Source organism: Anomaloglossus baeobatrachus, chromosome 3, assembly GCF_048569485.1.
Source record: "Anomaloglossus baeobatrachus isolate aAnoBae1 chromosome 3, aAnoBae1.hap1, whole genome shotgun sequence".
NCBI classification, from domain to species: domain Eukaryota; kingdom Metazoa; phylum Chordata; class Amphibia; order Anura; family Aromobatidae; genus Anomaloglossus; species Anomaloglossus baeobatrachus.
In genome coordinates, this window is record NC_134355.1 from 205915651 (window position 1) to 205939076 (window position 23426).

The 23426-nt window shown below is 41.3% G+C and overlaps 1 protein-coding gene across 1 annotated transcript in view; it reads right to left on the bottom strand.

Moving 5' to 3' along the window:
* PCNX2 (pecanex 2) overlaps positions 1 to 23426 on the bottom strand; it is a 1407555-nt gene that overhangs the window by 960049 nt on the left and 424080 nt on the right. Inside the window, exon 8 of the mRNA XM_075339694.1 lies at positions 7518 to 7638. Within this exon, the coding sequence (XP_075195809.1) occupies positions 7518 to 7638 (121 nt within the window). The remainder of the gene's footprint in view (positions 1 to 7517; positions 7639 to 23426) is intronic.

The window sequence follows — 23426 nt, forward strand, 5'->3', positions numbered from 1 at the left end:
TGTGTCAGCTGGCCTCGCCTCAAAGCCGCCACCAGGTTCCGGCCATTGTCACACACGACCTTTCCTGGCTTTAGGTTCAGAGGTGTGAGCCAGTGATCTGCCTGCTGTTTCAGAGCTGTCCACAGCTTTTCTGCATTGTGGGGTTTGTCACCTATGCAGATTAGCTTCAGCACAGCCTGTTGCCGCTTCGCCGAGGCAGTGCTGCAGTGCTTCCAGCTTGTGACTGGTGTGGAGGGTACAGTGGATGAGGATGCGCAGGAGAAGGAGGAGGCTGAAGAGCATGACATTCCGGAGCTGTAGAGTGTGTGTGAAACACTGACTGAGGTAGGGCCTGCAAACCTTGGTGTGGGAAGGACGTGTTCCGTCCCTCGCTCAGACTGGGTCCCAGCTTCCACAATATTAACCCAGTGTGCTGTCAACGAGATGTAGCGGCCTTGCCCACAAGCACTTGTCCACGTGTCTGTGGTTAGGTGGACCTTGGGTGAAACAGCGTTGTTCAGGGCACGTGTGATGTTTTGTGACACGTGGTTATGCAACGCGGGGACGGCACACCGGGAGAAATAGTGGCGGCTGGGGACCGAGTAACGTGGGACAGCTGCCGCCATCAGGTCACGGAATGCTTCTGTCTCCACCAGCCTAAAAGGCAACATTTCCAGCGCAAGCAGTCGCGAAATGTTAGCATTTAGAACTGTGGCATGTGGGGTGTTGGCAGTGTATTTGCGCCTGCGTTCAAAGGTTTGCTGAATGGATAACTGAACGCTGCGCTGGGACAAGGACGTGCTTGATGATGGTGTTCTTTCTGCGTAGGCAACTGCAGGTGCAGGAGTGGAGGAGGCTTGTTCGCAGGCAGCATGGACAGGGGATTGGCTCGCATGCACAACCAGCGAAGACGTAGCAGTGACATCAGCAAGCACTGCTCCTCGACTCTGTTGTACTTCCCACAAAGTCGGGTGCTTAGCTGACATGTGCCTGATCATGCTGGTGGTGGTCAGGCTGCTAGTTTTGGTACCCCTGCTGATGCTGGCACGGCAGGTGTTGCAAATGGCCTTTTTAGAATCATCTGGATCCAACTTAAAAAACTGCCAGACTCGGTAAGACCTAACATTTGTACAGGCACCTTGTGTCGTCGTGTTGTTCCGGGGAACGGTTGCCTGACTTCTGCCTGGGGCCACCACCCTGCTTCTTACTGCCTGTTGTGATGCTACGACTCCCTCCCCCTGTGCACTGCTGTCCTCGCTCTGCATATCCTCCTGCCAGGTTGGGTCAGTTACTGGATCATCCACCACGTCGTCTTCCTCTTCCGCACCCTGCTCCTCCTCCTGACTTCCTGACAATTGTGTCTCATCATCGTCCACCACTTGTTGAGACACGTTGCCAACTTCGTGAGAACGTGGCTGCTCAAATATTTGGCCATCTGTACAGACGATCTCCTCATGACCCACTTCAATATGAGCTGGCGAGAGGCCAGAATGTGTGAATGGAAACGTGAACAGCTCTTCCGAGTGTCCAAGTGTGGGATCATTAATGTCCGAGGAGGACGTGTACTCAGCCTGGTGGTAGGAAGGAGGATCAGGTTCAGAAATGTGCGGTGCAGTATCACGGCTACTGACACTTGACCGTGTGGAAGACAGAGTGTTTGTGGTGGTGCCAATCTGACTGGAAGCATTATCTGCTATCCAACTAACAACCTGTTGACACTGGTCTTGGTTCAAGAGCGGTGTACTGCTGCGGTCCCCAAGAATTTGGGACAGGACGTGCGAGCGACTAGATGTGGCCCTTTGTTGTGGCGAAATTAGAGCTTGCCCACGACCTCGGCCTCTGCCTGCACCACCATCACGTCCACTTCCTTGTTCCTTGCCAATGCCCTTGCGCATTTTGCAATGCTGTGCTGACGTGTATATTCACTACTTGTGCGTTATATCAAAGTTTGTGGAAATTGCACACAAGTGCACCTGTACGCTGCCACCGACAGGCACACACGTGCGGTTTTAAAAACCAAGCACGGACGCAATAAGAACCTAACAGGTTTTTTTGGGGAGCGACAATTACAGACAAGTCAGACACTATCTGGACTGTTTTAGACTGTGTACACCAGCCCCAGATATGATGAAGGCTGGTATACGGTCACCACTAGGAATGGCTATATATACCCTGCCTGCCTGCCTGCCTGTATACTGGTACAATAGTCCTGACAAGGACTCTTCTGGTCACTAGCCTGTATTCAGACCTGGCTATACCCTGCCTGTATATAGCAACAATAGTCCTGAGAAGGACTCTGCTACTGTACTCCGACCTGGCTATACCCTGCCTGCCTGTATACAACTAGAAAAGTCCTGAGAAGGACTTTTGGTCACACTGTTTGCAGCCCTGCAACTGAAAAAGCTATAAAGGGCCGCAAAGCTTTCCCTGAATCAGCGACACTCTCCCTGCACTCACTGTCTGGATAGCTGTGAGCAGAGCACAGCGCGCCGGCCGGTATAAAGGCTCGGTCACGCTGTGCAGGCCGGCCAATCACTGCAATTCCACAACTAACAGGGCTGTGGCATTGCAGTGGTCTGCCAGCCAATCCCTGCATGAGGGCTGGCTCTCAAAAGAGCGCCAACATGCAGGGATGAAGACCACGAGTACAGCACGAGTATCGCGAGATTACTCGGTCCCCGCCGAGCAGCCCGAGTACAGCGATACTCGTGCGAGTACCGAGTAGTTACAAGCATGCTCGCTCATCACTAATAGTAATACAATATAAAAAAAAATTCTCTCAGTAGCTAAACTAGTAGTAGAAGTGATAAAGAAGAACATCTAAAATACATGGAACTTGTTCTATTTCAGCTCCAATGAAGATTTGGCTCTAGAGATGGTAAATGAGAAACATCAGTTGGTCTGTGCATTTTTCTGGTGACCATGCCTGTTGCAAAGCCCACCAACCAGAATTCTTGCCACATTCAACTATGTCAAACTGTAAAAAAGCCAAAGGGGCAGATTCATCAATTATTTTAATTCAGAATATTAGTGTAGAATGATTTGAAAAGGCATAACATTTTTGTGTAACTTGGTGTTGTGCAAAACTATAAGCAATTTTTTGGTGTTTTGATGAATGTTTGAATCAACTCCCCCAAAATTGGCAGAGTTTGTGAGGATCTGCCATGGGATGGGATGTGGCTATACATCCACTTGTCAAATTCACCAAAACGTGCTGGGGGGTTTAGTGCCAGAAATGGTACTCAAATCAGTGATGAGGCGAGGCACATGGAGGTGTACGGTATATACTGTAGATGTACCAAATTAGAATTCCCCTCTTAATTAATTTGCCACATCGAACACCAGAGAGCAAAAAAAGACCAAATCAATCGCAAATAATGTCGAAAACTGAACCTTAATTAGTTCTCATTTTTGACTTGATTTTATTTACTTTTTTTGCAAAAAAACCCCATCAAAATAGAGCACACAATTCATTAAAGGGGTGGTTCACTAATTAGCATTACTGACTACATCGATATAACGTTGAGAAACAAGGCTTCTCTCAAATACTTTGTATTGGCAATAGTGCATGTGAGTGGCGCTATTGCCGTCCGCTCATCCCCATTATGTGACCCCCAGACTCCGTGACCTCTGATGTCCGGTCAACTTCCAGTTGACTTGACATCACAGCAGCCTGCCTCAGTCTCCATGAGTCACTGGGCTGTGGGCAGCATTTCACAGCTCATCACAGCCCAGCATCTCCCTGCTCTCTCCTTTACTGCAGAGCACCGCAAGCAGAAGCGACGCTGGGCTGTGATGAGCGGTGAAATGTCGCCCACAGCCCAGTCACTCAGGGATACTGGGGCCGGCCCTGGTGATGTCAGGTCAACTGGAAGTTGATGTGACCTCACCGGACATCTGAGGTCACGGAGCTCGGGGTCATGTGATGGGAATGTGCAGACCACATTAAAAAATGGGAAAAAATTCCAAGTGGAATGAAATTGTGAAAAAAAATGCAATTCCACCACTGTTTTTTGAGGTTCATTTTTACAGTGTTCAATGTACAGTGGAACCTCGCTTAACGAGTAACACAGTTAATGAGAATTTCGCTTAGCAAGCAAAGCTTTCTGTAAATTTGTAACTCGGTTTACGAGAAAGCTTTGCTGTATGAGCAAAATACTCACCGCACACACTTCCGGTTCCGTACATCCACCGCGCTCTAACCCACTCTTGCAGTCCACACAAATACATACAAGCACGCACAAAACACACACAAACAAACACGCACGCACACACATACAGTATTATGCTCACCTTACCTTCTGTTCCATCACCGGCCTCATGGTTCTTGTAGTTCGCCGGTACATCGTGACGTGAGAGGAATCCTCGCGGCGAACTACAAAATCCAAGAGGCCGGCGATGGAATGGAAGGTAAGGTGAGCATAATATGTGTACTGTTCCATCGCCGGCCTCCTGGGACCTGTAGTTCGCCGGTATAGGCTGTGTATCGGCAGGCATCGCGACGAAGCAGGAACTTCCTCTGTCACCGCTACTCAAAGGCAGCGCGCTGACTAATCAGAGGCAAGCGGCTCCTGCCTTTGACGTCAGTGCTCTGGGTGCGGAAGTTCCTCCCTCATTGTGATGGTAACCCGATACACAGCCCGTACTAGCAAGTCCCAGGAGACTGGCGATGGAACGGAAGGTAAGGTGAGCATAATATGTACATGTACGTGCGTGCTTGTGTGTGTTAATGTGTGTTTGTACGTGTTTGTGTGTGTTTGTGCATGTGTGGAATGACACAATAGGGGACCAGGATGGGACATTTAACAAGTTGTGGAACGAATTGTGTGCATTGCAATGATTTCCTATTGGAAATCTTGCTTTGCTGAATGAGTAACTTGCTTAACAAGCACACTCCCAGAATGGATTGTTCTCGTTAACCAAGCTTCCACTGTATGGGAATCGTTTAAAAAAAACCTTCCTTTAGCTTTTACTTTTCTTTAAGTCTGATTAGGAAAACTTGAATCTGCTATCTTCTAATCATCTACTGTATACTGTAAACTGCAATACAAAAGTATTGCAGTGTGTAGTGTAAATACCAGTCTCCTATGAAGCTCATCGTGTGTACCAAGATGATGACAACTGGGGCCTTCAGCAGGCTCCTGGCTTCCATAGTAACTCATAGGTACATGGTAATCTGTCTCACTGGTGAACGTTCCATTTCAATTCTGCTGTAAATGATTGATTAACAGCAGCATATAAATTGTTCACATTTAGTGAGGGGAGATCATCTGTTAGTGATAGACGCCAGCCATGTAGCATAGCAGACATCTAGTACGTGTAGAGAAAGCTCAACTCATGAGCCCTTTCCACACTTTCAGATGTACAGTTACAGTGCCCACAAGTAGTATTCAACCCCCTGCAGATTTAGCAGGTTTACATATTCGGAATTAACTTGGCATTGTAACATTTGGACTGTAGATCAGCCTGGAAGTGTGAAATGCACTGCAGCAAAAAAGAATGTTATTTCTTTTTTTTTTTTTTTTTTTTTTTTAAATTGTGAAAAGTTTATTCAGAGGGTCATTTATTATTCAACCCCTCAAACCACCAGAATTCTGTTTGGTTCCCCTAAAGTATTATGAAGTATTTCAGGCACAAAGAACAATGAGCTTCACATGTTTGGATTAATTATCTCTTTTTCCAGCCTTTTCTGACTAATTAAGACCCTCCCCAAACTTGTGAACAGCACTCATACTTGGTCAACATGGGAAAGACAAAGGAGCATTCCAAGGCCATCAGAGACAAGATCGTGGAGGGTCAAAAGGCTGGCAAGGGGTACAAAACCCTTTCCAAGGAGTTGGGCCTACCTGTCTCCACTGTTGGAAGCATCATCCGGAAGTGGAAGGCTTATGGAATTACTGTTAGCCTTCCACGGCCTGGACAGCCTTTGAAAGTTTCCACCCGTGCCGAGGCCAGGCTTGTCCGAAGAGTCAAGGCTAACCCAAGGACAACAAGGAAGAAGCTCCGGGAAGATCTCATGGCAGTGGGGACATTGGTTTCAGTCAATACCATAAGTAACATACTCCACCGCAATGGTCTCCGTTCCAGACGAGCCCGTAAGGTACCTTTACTTTCAAAGAGTCATGTCAAGGCTCGTCTACAGTTTGCTCATGATCACTTGGAGGACTCTGAGACAGAATGGTTCAAGGTTCTCTGGTCTGATGAGACCAAGATCGAGATCTTTGGTGCCAACCACACACGTGACGTTTGGAGACTGGATGGCACTGCATACGACCCCAAGAATACCAACCCTACAGTCAAGCATGGTGGTGGCAGCATCATGCTGTGGGGCTGTTTCTCAGCCAAGGGGCCTGGCCATCTGGTCCGCATCCATGGGAAGATGGATAGCACGGCCTACCTGGAGATTTTGGCCAAGAACCTCCGCTCCTCCATCAAGGATCTTAAGATGGGTCATCATTTCATCTTCCAACAAGACAACGACCCAAAGCACACAGCCAAGAAAACCAAGGCCTGGTTCAAGAGGGAAAAAATCAAGGTGTTGCAGTGGCCTAGTCAGTCTCCTGACCTTAACCCAATTGAAAACTTGTGGAAGGAGCTCAAGATTAAAGTCCACATGAGACACCCAAAGAACCTAGATAACTTGGAGAAGATCTGCATGGAGGAGTGGGCCAAGATAACTCCAGAGACCTGTGCCGGCCTGATCAGGTCTTATAAAAGACGATTATTAGCTGTAATTGAAAACAAGGGTTATTCCACAAAATATTAAACCTAGGGGTTGAAAAATAATTGACCCACACTTTTATGTTGAAAATTTATTAAAATTTAACTGAGCAACATAACTTGTTGGTTTGTAAGATTTATGCATCTGTTAATAAATCCTGCTCTTGTTTGAAGTTTGCAGGCTCTAACTTATTTGCATCTTATCAAACCTGCTAAATCTGCAGGGGGTTGAATACTACTTGTAGGCACTGTATGTCCATATCCACCGAGCAGTTTTAAAGAATTTGTCCAGTCTTAAGTGACTCTGTATGACAGCAGACTTGTGAATTCTACATTGCAGCATGTTTGTGATATGCATACTCCTGGCCAGAATCTGACTAGATGGGAGTGACCTTGTGCAGTACACTTAGGGGAGGCTGGTAGTGCAGTGGTTAACTGTGCTGCTTTGCAGCACTGGGGTCATGGATTCAAGTCCCACTAAAGACAACATCTGCAAGGAGCTTGTATGTTCCCCCCATGGGGTCCTCCTATACTCCAAAGACATACTGATAGGGGGCTTAGCTTGTGAGCCCCAATGGGGACACTGAAATTGATGTCTGTAAAGCACTATGGAATATGATATTGCTAATTAAGCATGTACAATAAGTATTGATTGAGACTGTGCATAATTAGGAGGATTATGACCAGATTACTGTTGTTCCCTGCTTTGACTCTGGAGAATCCTTACAACACTTATTGCTGTCACTGTGAATTTGTCCTTTTAGATTGGACAACTCCTTTAAGTACAGTGTGACATACTAATTGATAGAAATACTTACATGTGGTGTGCCACACCTGCTTCTTTTTGCAGTTATTACAGAGGCTTGTGACTCTTCTTCTGGAGCAGCAAATAATCTATGATTAGCTGATGTTTCTGGATCTGAATTCAATTCTGTGTCACTGTAAAAATGTACAGATTAGCTTTATCAGGGCAAAAATATATAGATAATTCATTTACACTGATATTCTATTTAATGTGGCATGCGATAATAAAGAAAAAAAGGCTCATTTGGCACTTGTTTCAATCACTATATATTCATTTAAATTTTGCAATAGTAAATCCGGAAGCTGCTCTGAACCCACAGTCACATTATACTGGAACGCAGAGATACATCTGTATATAGCAGTGTATTTCTATTTTCCTGTATTCTAAAGAAAAAATAAAAGTCTTTTTTTAAAAGTTATTTTCATTCCTGTAAAATTATTAAAAAACAATGAAAAAAATTACAACAATGTAATTAAAAAAAAAATAGTAAACATAAACATTCTGCAAATAACAAACATATTTGGTATCCCTGTAATCATAACAACCCGCAAAACACTTTCAAATAAAAACGTATCTGTTTTTGTATACTGTCTTTATTTATAACAGGGAAAAGGGAAAGGGGAAACATAAAATGAGGTGTAGCAAGCATTGAAATTACTTATTTTACAATTTTTGTCATTTTTTAACAAACAATAGGCTTTAGATATAATTTGAAAGGCAACATTAAAAAAATAAATAAATAAATAAAAATATACAACTCCAGGATTCCTAGCAACTATTACTATGCAAAAGAAACATACTGCAAATATAAGGCAAATTTTGCACACAGTAAGAAAATTCAAACTAATATATGTAGGAAAAAACAAAAAAAAAAAAAAACAAGAGAATAACATCAAAGGTCGTATATCTTAAGGGTTGGGTTAAATTTAAGAGACCACAGATACCACCTCTCAGCATATCTAGAAAAGTTACCTTCCTTCAGGGCTATGTTGTACTCATATATGTTGTGTAAGGAAACCCTATCTATAACTTCTTGTATTGAGGGGACATCTATTTCCTTCCTTTTGGCCGCTAGTAAAGATTTAATTACCATAAGAATATGGCAAGTAATTTGTTTACACCGCTTTTTCAACTCCTCCAAACCAATAGAGAGGAGAACTAGCTCAGAGGTCAAATGAATTCTAACTGAGGTTACTGTATATATAAGATGTTCTGTGTCTTTCCATAGGGTACCAACAAAGGACAACTCCAAAAAATATGGAAAAAAGAGCCAGTACAGCCACAACCCCTCCAACAAAAACTTGAATTAGAGGATGAGATGGCATTTAATCTCTGAGGCGTATAATACCATCTACTAAGTAATTTATACTGTTTCCTGCAAATTAGCACAAGCACAATTTGTATATGTGTGTTTCAAGGAAGTTTGCCATCGTTTAAGTGAGAATGAGCAATCCAGATCTCTTTCCCAAGATTTCATATACTGTAATTTAGTCAATTGGAGATTATCATTGAATATTCAGTAAATGTTACTAGTTTTCCAGAAGATCTCATTAGTCGGATTGTGCAAAAGAACATTCAGTAATCTCGGCATCTTGAAGGCAGAAGTTGTTGTATCTGCCAAGAATTCACTTATCCTAACCCAATTAATCTTTTCTGTATCAGGCAGATGGTATACCTCAGCAAGAGCCTCAAATCCTAAAAGAGAATTATTTCTTAATAAATTACACATGTTTAAAATTCCCTTCTTTTTCCAACCATCTAGTTTAATACGTGGGATTAATAATTCTAATAAATCTAACAAGACCTCTCTAATCTCGCTGAGGGGTTCGCCCTGGTATAATAAAATATCTTGGAGTAATCTCCACACTCTTATTTCTGCCTTTGTAGTCGGATTATCCACTAAACGTTTGTTTCTTTTTTATTAAATATGACAAGATCACATCCCGTTTATGATGATTATTGCACAGGCCTTTTTCAATGTACATCCAACTATTGTTGAAATGATCCAGTAATGTGTTTTGGGTTTGCTTGACCAAATTCGTCAAATAATAGGCTTGGATATTAGGCAAGCCAATACCTCCATTTTTCTTATGCTTAAATAAGATAAGTTTAGAGATTCTGGGAACCTTCCCCTGCCAAACAAAAGATGAGATCTGTGCTTGTATTTTTACCAATATTTGTTTAGGGATAGTCAAAGGCAGACAACGCATTATATACAAAATTTTTGGTAGAATAAGAGCTTTATAAGAGACTATTTTCCCTACCCAGGACGTTTCAGTGATTTTTAAGGTATTCAAAGTGGCTTGAATTACATCTAAGGCGCGCCTGACATTAACCGAAATTATTTTCTGTAAATTAGAAGGGATAATTATACCTAAATATAGAAGTTCATTGGACGACAAGTCGAACGTAAATTCTAACTGCAAAAAATGACGTAAATGTGGGTCTAAATTATACTGCAACATTTTAGATTTGGAATGATTAGATTGATAATAGGAAATATTAGAAAAATCTGTAATAATAGAAGTAACACGCTGCAAAGACTCCAACGGATTGGTTAGCGTCAAAAGAATGTCATCCGCATATAATGAGATCTTGTATTGTCTTCTATTATAATGGATGCCCCTAATATTTTCATCTAATCTAATGGATTCAGCAAGCGGTTCTATCATAAGGGCAAAGAGTATAGGGGACAAGGGACAGCCCTGTCTAGTACCATTAGAAATACGAAACTTATTTGAAAGGAAATTATTCACCAAAATCCGTGCCGTGGGGGTAGAATATAATTTTAAAATTAAATTTAAAATTTTCCCATGAAAACCAAATTTGTCAAGAGTGGCGGACATGTAACCCAAATGAATGCGGTCAAAGGCCTTTTCGACATCTAAGGAGAGCAAAATGGTGGGCAGTTTCTCTTTTTCTACATGGGACAAAAGATTAAGTAATCTTCTAGTAGCATCTGAAGCCTGTCGATGTTTAATAAATCCAACCTGATCCATATTAATTAAACTAGGGATAATTGGAAGCAATCGATTGACTATAAATTTAGAAATTATTTTGGTATCAGTATTAATAAGAGAAATGGGCCTATATTTAGAAATGTTTAAAATATTGTCTGTGCTCTTTGGGAGCAAGATAATGTTGGCTTCCAGCATTTCATCCGGGATATTTGTTCCATTCAGAAAAGAATTTATGAGCTTGGTAATATAAGGGCATAGAGTTGTATCAAATGACTTGTAGTACTCATTATTAAACCCGTCAGGACCAGGTGATTTTTCTAACTTTTACTCACAAGGAAGTTATCAATACTCAAAAAACTTTTTTATATAGTGGTCTTCAGAGCGTTACTAAGTATATATCCCTATAATCACTTCAAAAGACCATATTATAGTGCAAAATATTCCATCTTTATTAACATGATTAAAAAACATGTACACAAAAGACACAAAGACATGATAAAAAATAGGAACAAAGGTGTAAAATGAAGGGTCTATCAAGAAGGCATGATTTTAGCAAATTCCATTCATAGTATCATTTAATATCTTGAAACCATCACATATCATCCCCTATATTCTGGGATGAACTTGTTCATATGGTGAATAGGAAAGCTGCATGTGAATACAAATCAAGGTGCTCTGCTTTATAGGCAAAACGTATATGTCCCATTACATATAATGCCAAAATAGGCCTGGTGTTTATACACTTTGCAGAAAAATAAGCTTTATACGGTGGACACAACAATAGAGCATATTGCAGAGGTGTCAGATCTCACAAGGAAAAGATCCGATCATTCTATACAAGCCAGTATTTTCAAGCCCATGTGAAATAAACATGCAGAAAGATGGTATAATTACCTAGTAGATAGAGCCTCCCTCACACCACTCCAACGATCGTTTCACGTATCTTCGTCAGGGAGTGATGTGAGGGAATGCTGGGCAACCCTATATAGTCCCCACTCAGCTGAATGCTATTAATGATGAACACTTTGTTTACCGGACGCTGCTGGTACGGACGCGGAGACTCCCCCCCGCCACCACGAGGCATGGGTGCGTCACCAGACGCGACTGATGTCGCATGTGATGACGCATCCACGCCACGAGGCCGTAGGATCGGGAATGCGCATGCGCACCGCAGCGTCAGTGCTCATAGTGCTGTGCACAGGGGGAGGCAGCTCCATTTTGTTGTATACCAAAAGTCAGTCTTCTCCATATGGATAGTGAGGTATATAGAATACTGAACAATGTAAATAAATAGCGAAACCCCATATAATCTATTAATAAATCCAGAAGGGTACAACTCTAGTGTTCAAACTTATAATCATGAAAATTGCATTAATTTTTATAAATTTGTATAATGTACCATTCATATATCTATACATTTATAACAGGAAAGGGGTATGTATGTCAAACAATTATCATCTGTATCCTTTATTGGATATATCCATTATGTACCATTGTTGCTGCATATAAGGTGTCCATATCATTCCCTCAATTAAAATAAAACACATATCTAAAGTGATGATGTTGCAGACGCACTCAGAGGTATATCACGGTTCACAGTTTGGACTTTATGGGCATAAGAGATCATATTAGACCCTACTAAAACAACATTATGGAGAGGGGTGACACAAGAGGTGTCATCGCTCTCCAAATATGGCATAGTAATTAGAAAGTATATATATATATATATTCTCAGTGGATATCATGTTGGTTTGTCCACTCCAATGTGGATGTTATACCAAGGAGGAGTGGAATATCAAAGGCGATGTACCAGAGAGGGGTGTCAAGTATTGGCACCGCCCACTGTACATGGTATCAAAGGAGTGAAGGGACAGACAGACAGAGTGAGACAGGCACTTTCTCCCGAACAAATGCAAAAATTTGATTTGGAATTGAACAATGCCTTCCAAAAGTGGGAGAAAGAGATACAGACCTTAAAAACGAATAAATTCCAGCGGGATACCCGGGATTACCAGACAAACAAAGTCTATAGATGGAGATCAAGACCAAATCCCACTAGAACGACATCATTCTCATCTTCTATGAGTGATATCTCGACTATATCTGCTGATAACCCCCGGGGAGAGACATCAGCGGCCGCAGGTGGATATTATACACGCAATAAGGCGAAGAAATATAAACCATCTGGCTTTGAATCAGACCCAAAACCAACAAGTACCTTAAAGGTAATTAATTTATCTAACATTGTCTTGACAGCTGCACAAGAATCTGTCCTCTCCTTAGGTCTGGGCTTCAGCCCAACAGCTAACCTCGATCACTTTACGGCAATTAAGGATACCTTCCTTTTTGCCCGAAAGTTATTGTTGAAGAAATACCACTCTAATAAATCAAAATCTGGTTCATTCTCCACAGAGGAAGAGCTGGCGGCATTACAAGCATTAGAAGATCTCTTATTGGAGCAGATGAACACACAACCTGGTAAGTTTCCAGAACTCTTTAAGAAAAAGAGTACATACTTTCCACCGCTATCATTGTGTTCCTCAGTGGAGGTATTTGTTAGGATGGTTGTTGAGGCAATATTCCGTATTCCTCAGCACCGACCGTACGACAACCTATGTAGGGAGCAGCGACAGGCCCTGGAAGAATTAAGACACATGAAGGGTGTCATCTTTAAACCAGCAGACAAGGGGGGCAACGTGGTAGTGTGGCCTGTGGACCTCTATGAGAAAGAGGTCTTCAGACAGCTCCACGACCCCCTCTGCTATCAACGACTCCCTAAGGATCCTACGGAATCCTTTCAAAATGAATTGTATGATATACTTGATGAAGCCCTCGAAGTGGGAGTTTTACCCAAGAAAGTATGGGAGGGTCTAAAGATCAAATTTCCTTGTGTACCAACGTTATATCTATTACCCAAGGTACACAAGGACTTAAAGAATCCCCCTGGGAGACCGATTGTCTCAGGGGTGGGTAGCTTAGTGGAACCTGTATCTAAATTGCTGGATCATTTCCTAAAGCCTATAGTTATGGAATTACCATCTTATGTAAGGGACTCCACTGAAGTCTTACAAAGACTAGATGGGATACACATGGACGAGGACATGTTCCTCGTCACATGTGACGTGGAGTCCCTTTACACTAGCATCCTGCATCCCTTGGGACTATCGGCATTGAGATTCTTTCTAACCAACAGGGATATGGAGAATGATCTTGTTGATTTTCTTCTCACTGTGATGAAATTTATCCTCTCCCACAATTATTTTGTTTTCAAAGATCGTTTTTTCCTACAGAAAAGAGGCGTGGCGATGGGGGTGGCATGTGCCCCATCCTACGCCAATCTTTTCATGGGAATGTGGGAGAGGGAATTTGTGCAAAACAGTGAGGCAATGTTCTCTGGCTCAGTGGTGCTCTGGCTGAGATTCATTGATGCAATCTGCAGTGGGGGAAACAAGGGCGCAATAGGGTCTTACCCGATATTTAGGGTATGAGAAGAAAGAGAGATGCACTCACCTGGTCTGGTTGTGACAGTCACAACCCCTATGATAGCGTATGGGAGTGCTGAGCTGGTTCCAGCTGCGGCCCCGTCAGAAATAGTAACTGAAAACGGAGATAAAAAAGGAACGGGTTTTTCAGCCGCGCTATGAACCACACTGTTGAAGATTCCTTAGATATTTTTATTGAGTCAATTCCAACGCGTTTCAAAGGCACACTGCCTTCTTCTTCAGGGAATAAAAATATACCAGTACAGAAAAAAACAGGGTTTAAATAGAGATTACACGGAGAGGGCATGCTGTTGAAAATGACCTCATTACCCCATGACTCATAGACACGAGGAGTGAATCTACGTCATGATTAGAAAAAAAAAAAAGGGGAGGGGGGGAGGAGGAGGGAAGGAGGAGGGAAAAAGAAGGAAAACATTTTATTTTTTATTTTCTAATGTATGCAAATCTTGCATACTTCGATAAGTTGAATGAAAGAATATTCATGATCAGCAAGGTGATACAATGAGATGATCATATGAAAAAACTTTTTGCATATATATATGTATAATGGAAAAAGGCGTAATAAAATAAAATTTGTTTTATCATAAATTGTGTATTTATTTATGTGTGCTCTATGATTGTAATTCTTCGGGAAAAAGAGAAAAAGGGGGGGGGGGAAGCTTTTTGGAAAAAAAGGAGAGCAACGAGGGACTTGAACCTACAGAGGAAGGTATCGAAAAGAACATAAAGAATCTGCCTCATTCACCATTACTCTGCTCTAGAACCATACCAGAACAGAGAGGCTCACAAAGGATGACATAAGAATTCTTCATCTACCCGGTTTTGTAATGAAAAATTATAATATATATATATATATATGTGAGTGAACGCTCTGGGATTTTAAACACATTATATTTAGGGATGGTGTGAAAAACGTGAATAAAACTGTTAGATTCTACAAGGGTGACGCGCCCGCAGGCAAAAAACCAAAGGGGAGCGCTTGCACAGAAAGCGGCTTCCCTGCAGTGAAGGGTCAAATGGGTTCAGACCGTGGGAAAGATTATAGTGCGCACGCGCGGCGTGAGGGGAGTAAGCGATTTCTCCCTATGAAAGGAGATGTGCGCTCAAAAAGGGATGTGAACTTCGAGAGGGGACATGCTGAGATAAACCAGTGATGTGGGACCCCGATATTTCACAGGGGTGGAGTGAAAAGGGAGGACATCCCTGCTGAGTCATATTGGAGTGAAACAGGGGTGTGTAAAACTGGATGTTTCGCTGGAGTGAAGTGTAGGGAAGGCGTTCCTGCTTTTTTACGGATTTTTTGTGTACCGGAGTCAAATGTGTTCCGGTTTGAGACTCATGAAAGCTGAATGAAATATTAAAAAAATGTCTTCTAGATATACTCATTGTATTATTGGGGGAAAAAAGGGGGGATTGTCGGGAAAAATAAAATGAATTTGAAGTGAAATGCGTTTGGAACAAAATGCATTCTATACTGGAGGGGATCACAAAGATATAGACACATATGCATATGGGTGAACCTATAATGGATAGTGTGATCGTGGTCAGGGGAAAAAAAGGGGAAAAATTGTATAAAAACAGACATATTGATATGAAGGTGCTGCTTGTGAAAAAAACCGACGGGCAAGGAGACCATCGATCTGATCGATAATTCTAATGGAAAACAAATATGATATATGTATATATACACATGAATAGATGGGTATACAATGGAATAAAAATGATGAAATAAAATGAATAAAAGCGTTGGAAAATATTTAAATAAAATGAATAAAAGCGTTGGAAAATATTTAAAAGTGGGCCAAGTGAAAAACAGATAAATATCTGTTAAAAAATGATGATGACAATAATGATCACGATAATGATGATAGTGATAATAGCCCCATAAGATAAAACTGGGTATATAAAAACCAGGTATGTAAAAATATTTACAAGGATCTGAATTGGACGCACGTACAAGTATAAATTATACAAACAAATACATGCATATAAATACATACATAAAAAATTACAGAAAGATATTCTAGAACCTGAGGGTTGATTCCATATTAAAAAAAGGGGGGGGGAGGAAGTATCCCCTTTGAAAGAAAAAAAAAAAAAAAACAAAAAAAAAAAAACTCTCATTTAGTGCCAAGAATATACCTGATGTTGAAAAAAACTCAACAATCTAGTGATCCCTGGAGATGCAATAAAAACTAGCTTTTGGGCATAGGTTGGAAAAGGAAGAGCTCATAAAGGGACTTAATAAAAAAGGTCGGTAACTTCATTTAGTCCAAAGGGCTTCAGAGTGTTCAGCCTGTGTATCCAAAAAGTCTCCTTCTTACTTAAAACCTCCATCCTATTACTGATATTTGGAGGAATCTGCTCGATGGGGGTGATCTTGAAATCTAAAGATTTATTGTGCTGAATCGTACAATGTTTCGAGAGGCCATGCAGCATAAAACCTATCCTAATGTTATAGCGGTGTGAATTTAATCTATTATGGAGGGCCTGGCTTGTCCTCCCCACATATTGTTTACCGCACATGCAATCAACTAGATAGACTACATGATCGGATTGACAAGTTAGATGGTTTTTAATATGAAAAATTTCAGAGCCCCCTAGGGAGCAAAAAGTGGTTTTCTTATGCTGAATACTTCTGCAGCACAAACAATTCTTTGTGCCACATTTGTATGATCCATCTGGGAGGGCGACCTTGGGACCCACCGGCTTTGCCCCCAGGCGACTTGGTGCTATAATATTTTTGATTGTGGGAGCCCGTCTGAAGGTGACACCTGGTTTGATGGGCAGAACGGGCTTGAGGATGGGATCATTCTGCAGGATGTCCCAATGTTTCAACAACGTATTCCTTATGGCCCCATTGTCTCTACTGTATGTGGTTATAAAATTCAGAGTAAGGTCTGATGACTTCTTGTTGTGGGCAGGCTCTGTGACAGACCGGTCCCTCTTGGGCATAATGAGATCACTCTGTTTGAGTCTATGAGTCCCCTGAAAGGCCTTCTGTATCAAAGTCTTGGGGTACTCCTTTTCCAAAAACCGCTTTCTGAGGGTCCCTGCTTGTACCCTGAAATCCGCATCCTGCGAACAATTCCTCCTAATCCTTTTGTACTGATTTAGAGGGATGTTTTGTAGCCATTTGTCATAATGTTCGCTATGGTAGTGAATGTACCCATTAGCATCCACCTTCTTAAAATAGGTTTTTGTACAAATCTTGTCATTAGAATGGAAGATCGTCAAATCTAGGAAATTGATCTCTTCTTTATGTAGGGTGGATGAAAAAGCTAGACCCCAGTCGTTTTTATCCAGGTTGTCTAGGAAAATGCTAGCATCAGAGTGGTCACAGTCCCAGATGATAAATAGGTCGTCAATGAATCTTTTATAAAATACAATGCTATTCCCATACAGGTCGTTTCTTACAAAGACCAGCTCGAACAGACCCATAAAGAGGTTTGCATATGAGCAAGCTGCTTTAGACCCCATTGCCGTGCCAAGGCGCTGATGGTACAATTTGTCATCAAAAGTGAAGAAATTGTTGTATAGAATGAAACTCATGCTTTCTAAGAGAAACTCCTTTTGGACTTGGGGAATCCTGTTATCACTTTCCAAAAAGAAGGAGAGACAGGTCAGACCCAAATGATGTTGTATATTTGAATATAATGCGGCCACGTCTATGGTTATGAATATATAGGACTCCTTCCATGGGATACTCCCCAGGTTTTCTATAAGTTGTGCCGAGTCCCTGAGGTGACTTTTGAGACCAAGAACATACGGCTGTATTAATATATCAATGTAGTGAGCTAAATTGGCTGTCAGTGAGCCAATGCCTGAAATAATGGGCCTTCCAGGGGGATTAATTAAGTTCTTATGAATTTTGGGCAGATGGTAAAAAAATGCCAAGGGAGGATTTTTGACTGATAGAAATCTTTTTTCAGCAGTATTTAATATGTTCTGATCTGCAGCCTTTTGGATTAACTCCTTGTAGGCTGAAACAGCTCGGTTATATTCATCTATGTTCTTTATGTTCTTTTCGATACCTTCCTCTGTAGGTTCAAGTCCCTCGTTGCTCTCCTTTTTTTCCAAAAAGCTTCCCCCCCCCCCTTTTTCTCTTTTTCCCGAAGAATTACAATCATAGAGCACACATAAATAAATACACAATTTATGATAAAACAAATTTTATTTTATTACGCCTTTTTCCATTATACATATATATATGCAAAAAGTTTTTTCATATGATCATCTCATTGTATCACCTTGCTGATCATGAATATTCTTTCATTCAACTTATCGAAGTATGCAAGATTTGCATACATTAGAAAATAAAAAATAAAATGTTTTCCTTCTTTTTCCCTCCTCCTTCCCTCCTCCTCCCCCCCCCCCCCTTTTTTTTCTAATCATGACGTAGATTCACTCCTCGTGTCTATGAGTCATGGGGTAATGAGGTCATTTTCAACAGCATGCCCTCTCCGTGTAATCTCTATTTAAACCCTGTTTTTTTCTGTACTGGTATATTTTTATTCCCTGAAGAAGAAGGCAGTGTGCCTTTGAAACGCGTTGGAATTGACTCAATAAAAATATCTAAGGAATCTTCAACAGTGTGGTTCATAGCGCGGCTGAAAAACCCGTTCCTTTTTTATCTCCGTTTTCAGTTACTATTTCTGACGGGGCCGCAGCTGGAACCAGCTCAGCACTCCCATACGCTATCATAGGGGTTGTGACTGTCACAACCAGACCAGGTGAGTGCATCTCTCTTTCTTCTCATACCCTAAATATCGGGTAAGACCCTATTGCGCCCATGGAAGGAGTCCTATATATTCATAACCATAGACGTGGCCGCATTATATTCAAATATACAACATCATTTGGGTCTGACCTGTCTCTCCTTCTTTTTGGAAAGTGATAACAGGATTCCCCAAGTCCAAAAGGAGTTTCTCTTAGAAAGCATGAGTTTCATTCTATACAACAATTTCTTCACTTTTGATGACAAATTGTACCATCAGCGCCTTGGCACGGCAATGGGGTCTAAAGCAGCTTGCTCATATGCAAACCTCTTTATGGGTCTGTTCGAGCTGGTCTTTGTAAGAAACGACCTGTATGGGAATAGCATTGTATTTTATAAAAGATTCATTGACGACCTATTTATCATCTGGGACTGTGACCACTCTGATGCTAGCATTTTCCTAGACAACCTGGATAAAAACGACTGGGGTCTAGCTTTTTCATCCACCCTACATAAAGAAGAGATCAATTTCCTAGATTTGACGATCTTCCATTCTAATGACAAGATTTGTACAAAAACCTATTTTAAGAAGGTGGATGCTAATGGGTACATTCACTACCATAGCGAACATTATGACAAATGGCTACAAAACATCCCTCTAAATCAGTACAAAAGGATTAGGAGGAATTGTTCACAGGATGCGGATTTCAGGGTACAAGCAGGGACCCTCAGAAAGCGGTTTTTGGAAAAGGAGTACCCCAAGACTTTGATACAGAAGGCCTTTCAGGGGACTCATAGACTCAAACAGAGTGATCTCATTATGCCCAAGAGGGACCGGTCTGTCACAGAGCCTGCCCACAACAAGAAGTCATCAGACCTTACTCTGAATTTTATAACCACATACAGTAGAGACAATGGGGCCATAAGGAATACGTTGTTGAAACATTGGGACATCCTGCAGAATGATCCCATCCTCAAGCCCGTTCTGCCCATCAAACCAGGTGTCACCTTCAGACGGGCTCCCACAATCAAAAATATTATAGCACCAAGTCGCCTGGGGGCAAAGCCGGTGGGTCCCAAGGTCGCCCTCCCAGATGGATCATACAAATGTGGCACAAAGAATTGTTTGTGCTGCAGAAGTATTCAGCATAAGAAAACCACTTTTTGCTCCCTAGGGGGCTCTGAAATTTTTCATATTAAAAACCATCTAACTTGTCAATCCGATCATGTAGTCTATCTAGTTGATTGCATGTGCGGTAAACAATATGTGGGGAGGACAAGCCAGGCCCTCCATAATAGATTAAATTCACACCGCTATAACATTAGGATAGGTTTTATGCTGCATGGCCTCTCGAAACATTGTACGATTCAGCACAATAAATCTTTAGATTTCAAGATCACCCCCATCGAGCAGATTCCTCCAAATATCAGTAATAGGATGGAGGTTTTAAGTAAGAAGGAGACTTTTTGGATACACAGGCTGAACACTCTGAAGCCCTTTGGACTAAATGAAGTTACCGACCTTTTTTATTAAGTCCCTTTATGAGCTCTTCCTTTTCCAACCTATGCCCAAAAGCTAGTTTTTATTGCATCTCCAGGGATCACTAGATTGTTGAGTTTTTTTCAACATCAGGTATATTCTTGGCACTAAATGAGAGGTTTTTTTTTTTGTTTTTTTTTTTTTTTCTTTCAAAGGGGATACTTCCTCCCCCCCCCTTTTTTTAATATGGAATCAACCCTCAGGTTCTAGAATATCTTTCTGTAATTTTTTATGTATGTATTTATATGCATGTATTTGTTTGTATAATTTATACTTGTACGTGCGTCCAATTCAGATCCTTGTAAATATTTTTACATACCTGGTTTTTATATACCCAGTTTTATCTTATGGGGCTATTATCACTATCATCATTATCGTGATCATTATTGTCATCATCATTTTTTAACAGATATTTATCTGTTTTTCACTTGGCCCACTTTTAAATATTTTCCAACGCTTTTATTCATTTTATTTAAATATTTTCCAACGCTTTTATTCATTTTATTTCATCATTTTTATTCCATTGTATACCCATCTATTCATGTGTATATATACATATATCATATTTGTTTTCCATTAGAATTATCGATCAGATCGATGGTCTCCTTGCCCGTCGGTTTTTTTCACAAGCAGCACCTTCATATCAATATGTCTGTTTTTATACAATTTTTCCCCTTTTTTTTCCCTGACCACGATCACACTATCCATTATAGGTTCACCCATATGCATATGTGGCTATATCTTTGTGATCCCCTCCAGTATAGAATGCATTTTGTTCCAAATGCATTTCACTTCAAATTCATTTTATTTTTCCCGACAATCCCCCCTTTTTTTCCCCCAATAATACAATGAGTATATCTAGAAGACATTTCTTTAATATTTCATTCAGCTTTCATGAGTCTCAAACCGGAACACATTTGACTCCGGTACACAAAAAATCCGTAAAAAAGCAGGAACGCCTTCCCTACACTTCACTCCAGCGAAACATCCAGTTTTACACACCCCTGTTTCACTCCAATATGACTCAGCAGGGATGTCCTCCCTTTTCACTCCACCCCTGTGAAATATCGGGGTCCCACATCACTGGTTTATCTCAGCATGTCCCCTCTCGAAGTTCACATCCCTTTTTGAGCGCAAATCTCCTTTCATAGGGAGAAATCGCTTACTCCCCTCACGCCGCGCGTGCGCACTATAATCTTTCCCACGGTCTGAACCCATTTGACCCTTCACTGCAGGGAAGCCGCTTTCTGTGCAAGCGCTCCCCTTTGGTTTTTTGCCTGCGGGCGCGTCACCCTTGTAGAATCTAACAGTTTTATTCACGTTTTTCACACCATCCCTAAATATAATGTGTTTAAAATCCCAGAGCGTTCACTCACATATATATATATATATATTATAATTTTTCATTACAAAACCGGGTAGATGAAGAATTCTTATGTCATCCTTTGTGAGCCTCTCTGTTCTGGTATGGTTCTAGAGCAGAGTAATGGTGAATGAGGCAGATTCTTTATGTTCTTTTCGATACCTTCCTCTGTAGGTTCAAGTCCCTCGTTGCTCTCCTTTTTTTCCAAAAAGCTTCCCCCCCCCCTTTTTCTCTTTTTCCCGAAGAATTACAATCATAGAGCACACATAAATAAATACACAATTTATGATAAAACAAATTTTATTTTATTACGCCTTTTTCCATTATACATATATATATGCAAAAAGTTTTTTCATATGATCATCTCATTGTATCACCTTGCTGATCATGAATATTCTTTCATTCAACTTATCGAAGTATGCAAGATTTGCATACATTAGAAAATAAAAAATAAAATGTTTTCCTTCTTTTTCCCTCCTCCTTCCCTCCTCCCCCCCCCCCCCTTTTTTTTCTAATCATGACGTAGATTCACTCCTCGTGTCTATGAGTCATGGGGTAATGAGGTCATTTTCAACAGCATGCCCTCTCCGTGTAATCTCTATTTAAACCCTGTTTTTTTCTGTACTGGTATATTTTTATTCCCTGAAGAAGAAGGCAGTGTGCCTTTGAAACGCGTTGGAATTGACTCAATAAAAATATCTAAGGAATCTTCAACAGTGTGGTTCATAGCGCGGCTGAAAAACCCGTTCCTTTTTTATCTCCGTTTTGAGATTCATTGATGACGTTCTATTCATTTGGCAGGGCTCCAGAACAATATTGGAAGAATTCCTGAATCACCTGAATAACAACTCGTGGAACGTCAAATTGACATACTCGGTCAGTAAAACCAGAATCAATTTCTTGGATTTGGATATTATGGTGGACAACCAGGGAGACCTACACACCAACATACATCGTAAGGAGACAAGTGTCAATTCTTTTCTACACGCCAAGTCAGCTCACCCTTCACATGTAATACGCGCCATTCCTACTGGCCAATTTATTAGAGCGCGACGTATCTGTGACAGAATGGAGGACTTTGAGCAACAGGCAGGAGATCTTCAGACAAGATTTCTCCAACGTGGATATAAGAGTAAATACATCAATCAAGCCTACCACCGAGCTAAAACTGCGGAGAGATCAACACTTCTTACTCCTCATCACAAGGGAACCTCTGACAATAAACTCCGGTTCATCACCACCTACCACTCCAGATGGGCGGAATTAACAGATGTCATTTCAAGACATTGGTCCATCCTAAAACAAGATCCTTACTTGTGTAAAATTGTCACTAACGAACCTTCCTTTGTAGCCAGGAGAAGCAAAACCATACGTGAGTTCTTGGTACATAGTCACCATGTGACTACGACATCTCAATTTATTTTTGATTCTAAGGGACCGAAATGGGGTTCTTGGAAATGCGGTAGCTGTTCAGCATGTAAATATGTCTTGAAAACCCAGAATTTTTCAGATGCGCTAAATGGCAGAACATTTAAAATTCTACAACATATCAATTGTAGAACCACACATGTCATCTATTTAGCATGTTGTCCGTGCAAAAAATTATATGTGGGCATGACTACACGCGAACTTCGGGTTCGCATTTTGGAACACATCAGAGACATCAAGAGTGCTGAAACAGTTACCGCAGACCAAACCGAGAAACTCGCTAAATTGAAACCAATTGCTAAACATTTTCGTGAATGCCACCCTGGTCAGGGACACAATCTTCAATTTTCAGGCATTGATAAATTGCATGTGGGAAATAGAAGGGGCGACACGGGGAAAAAACTGGGACAA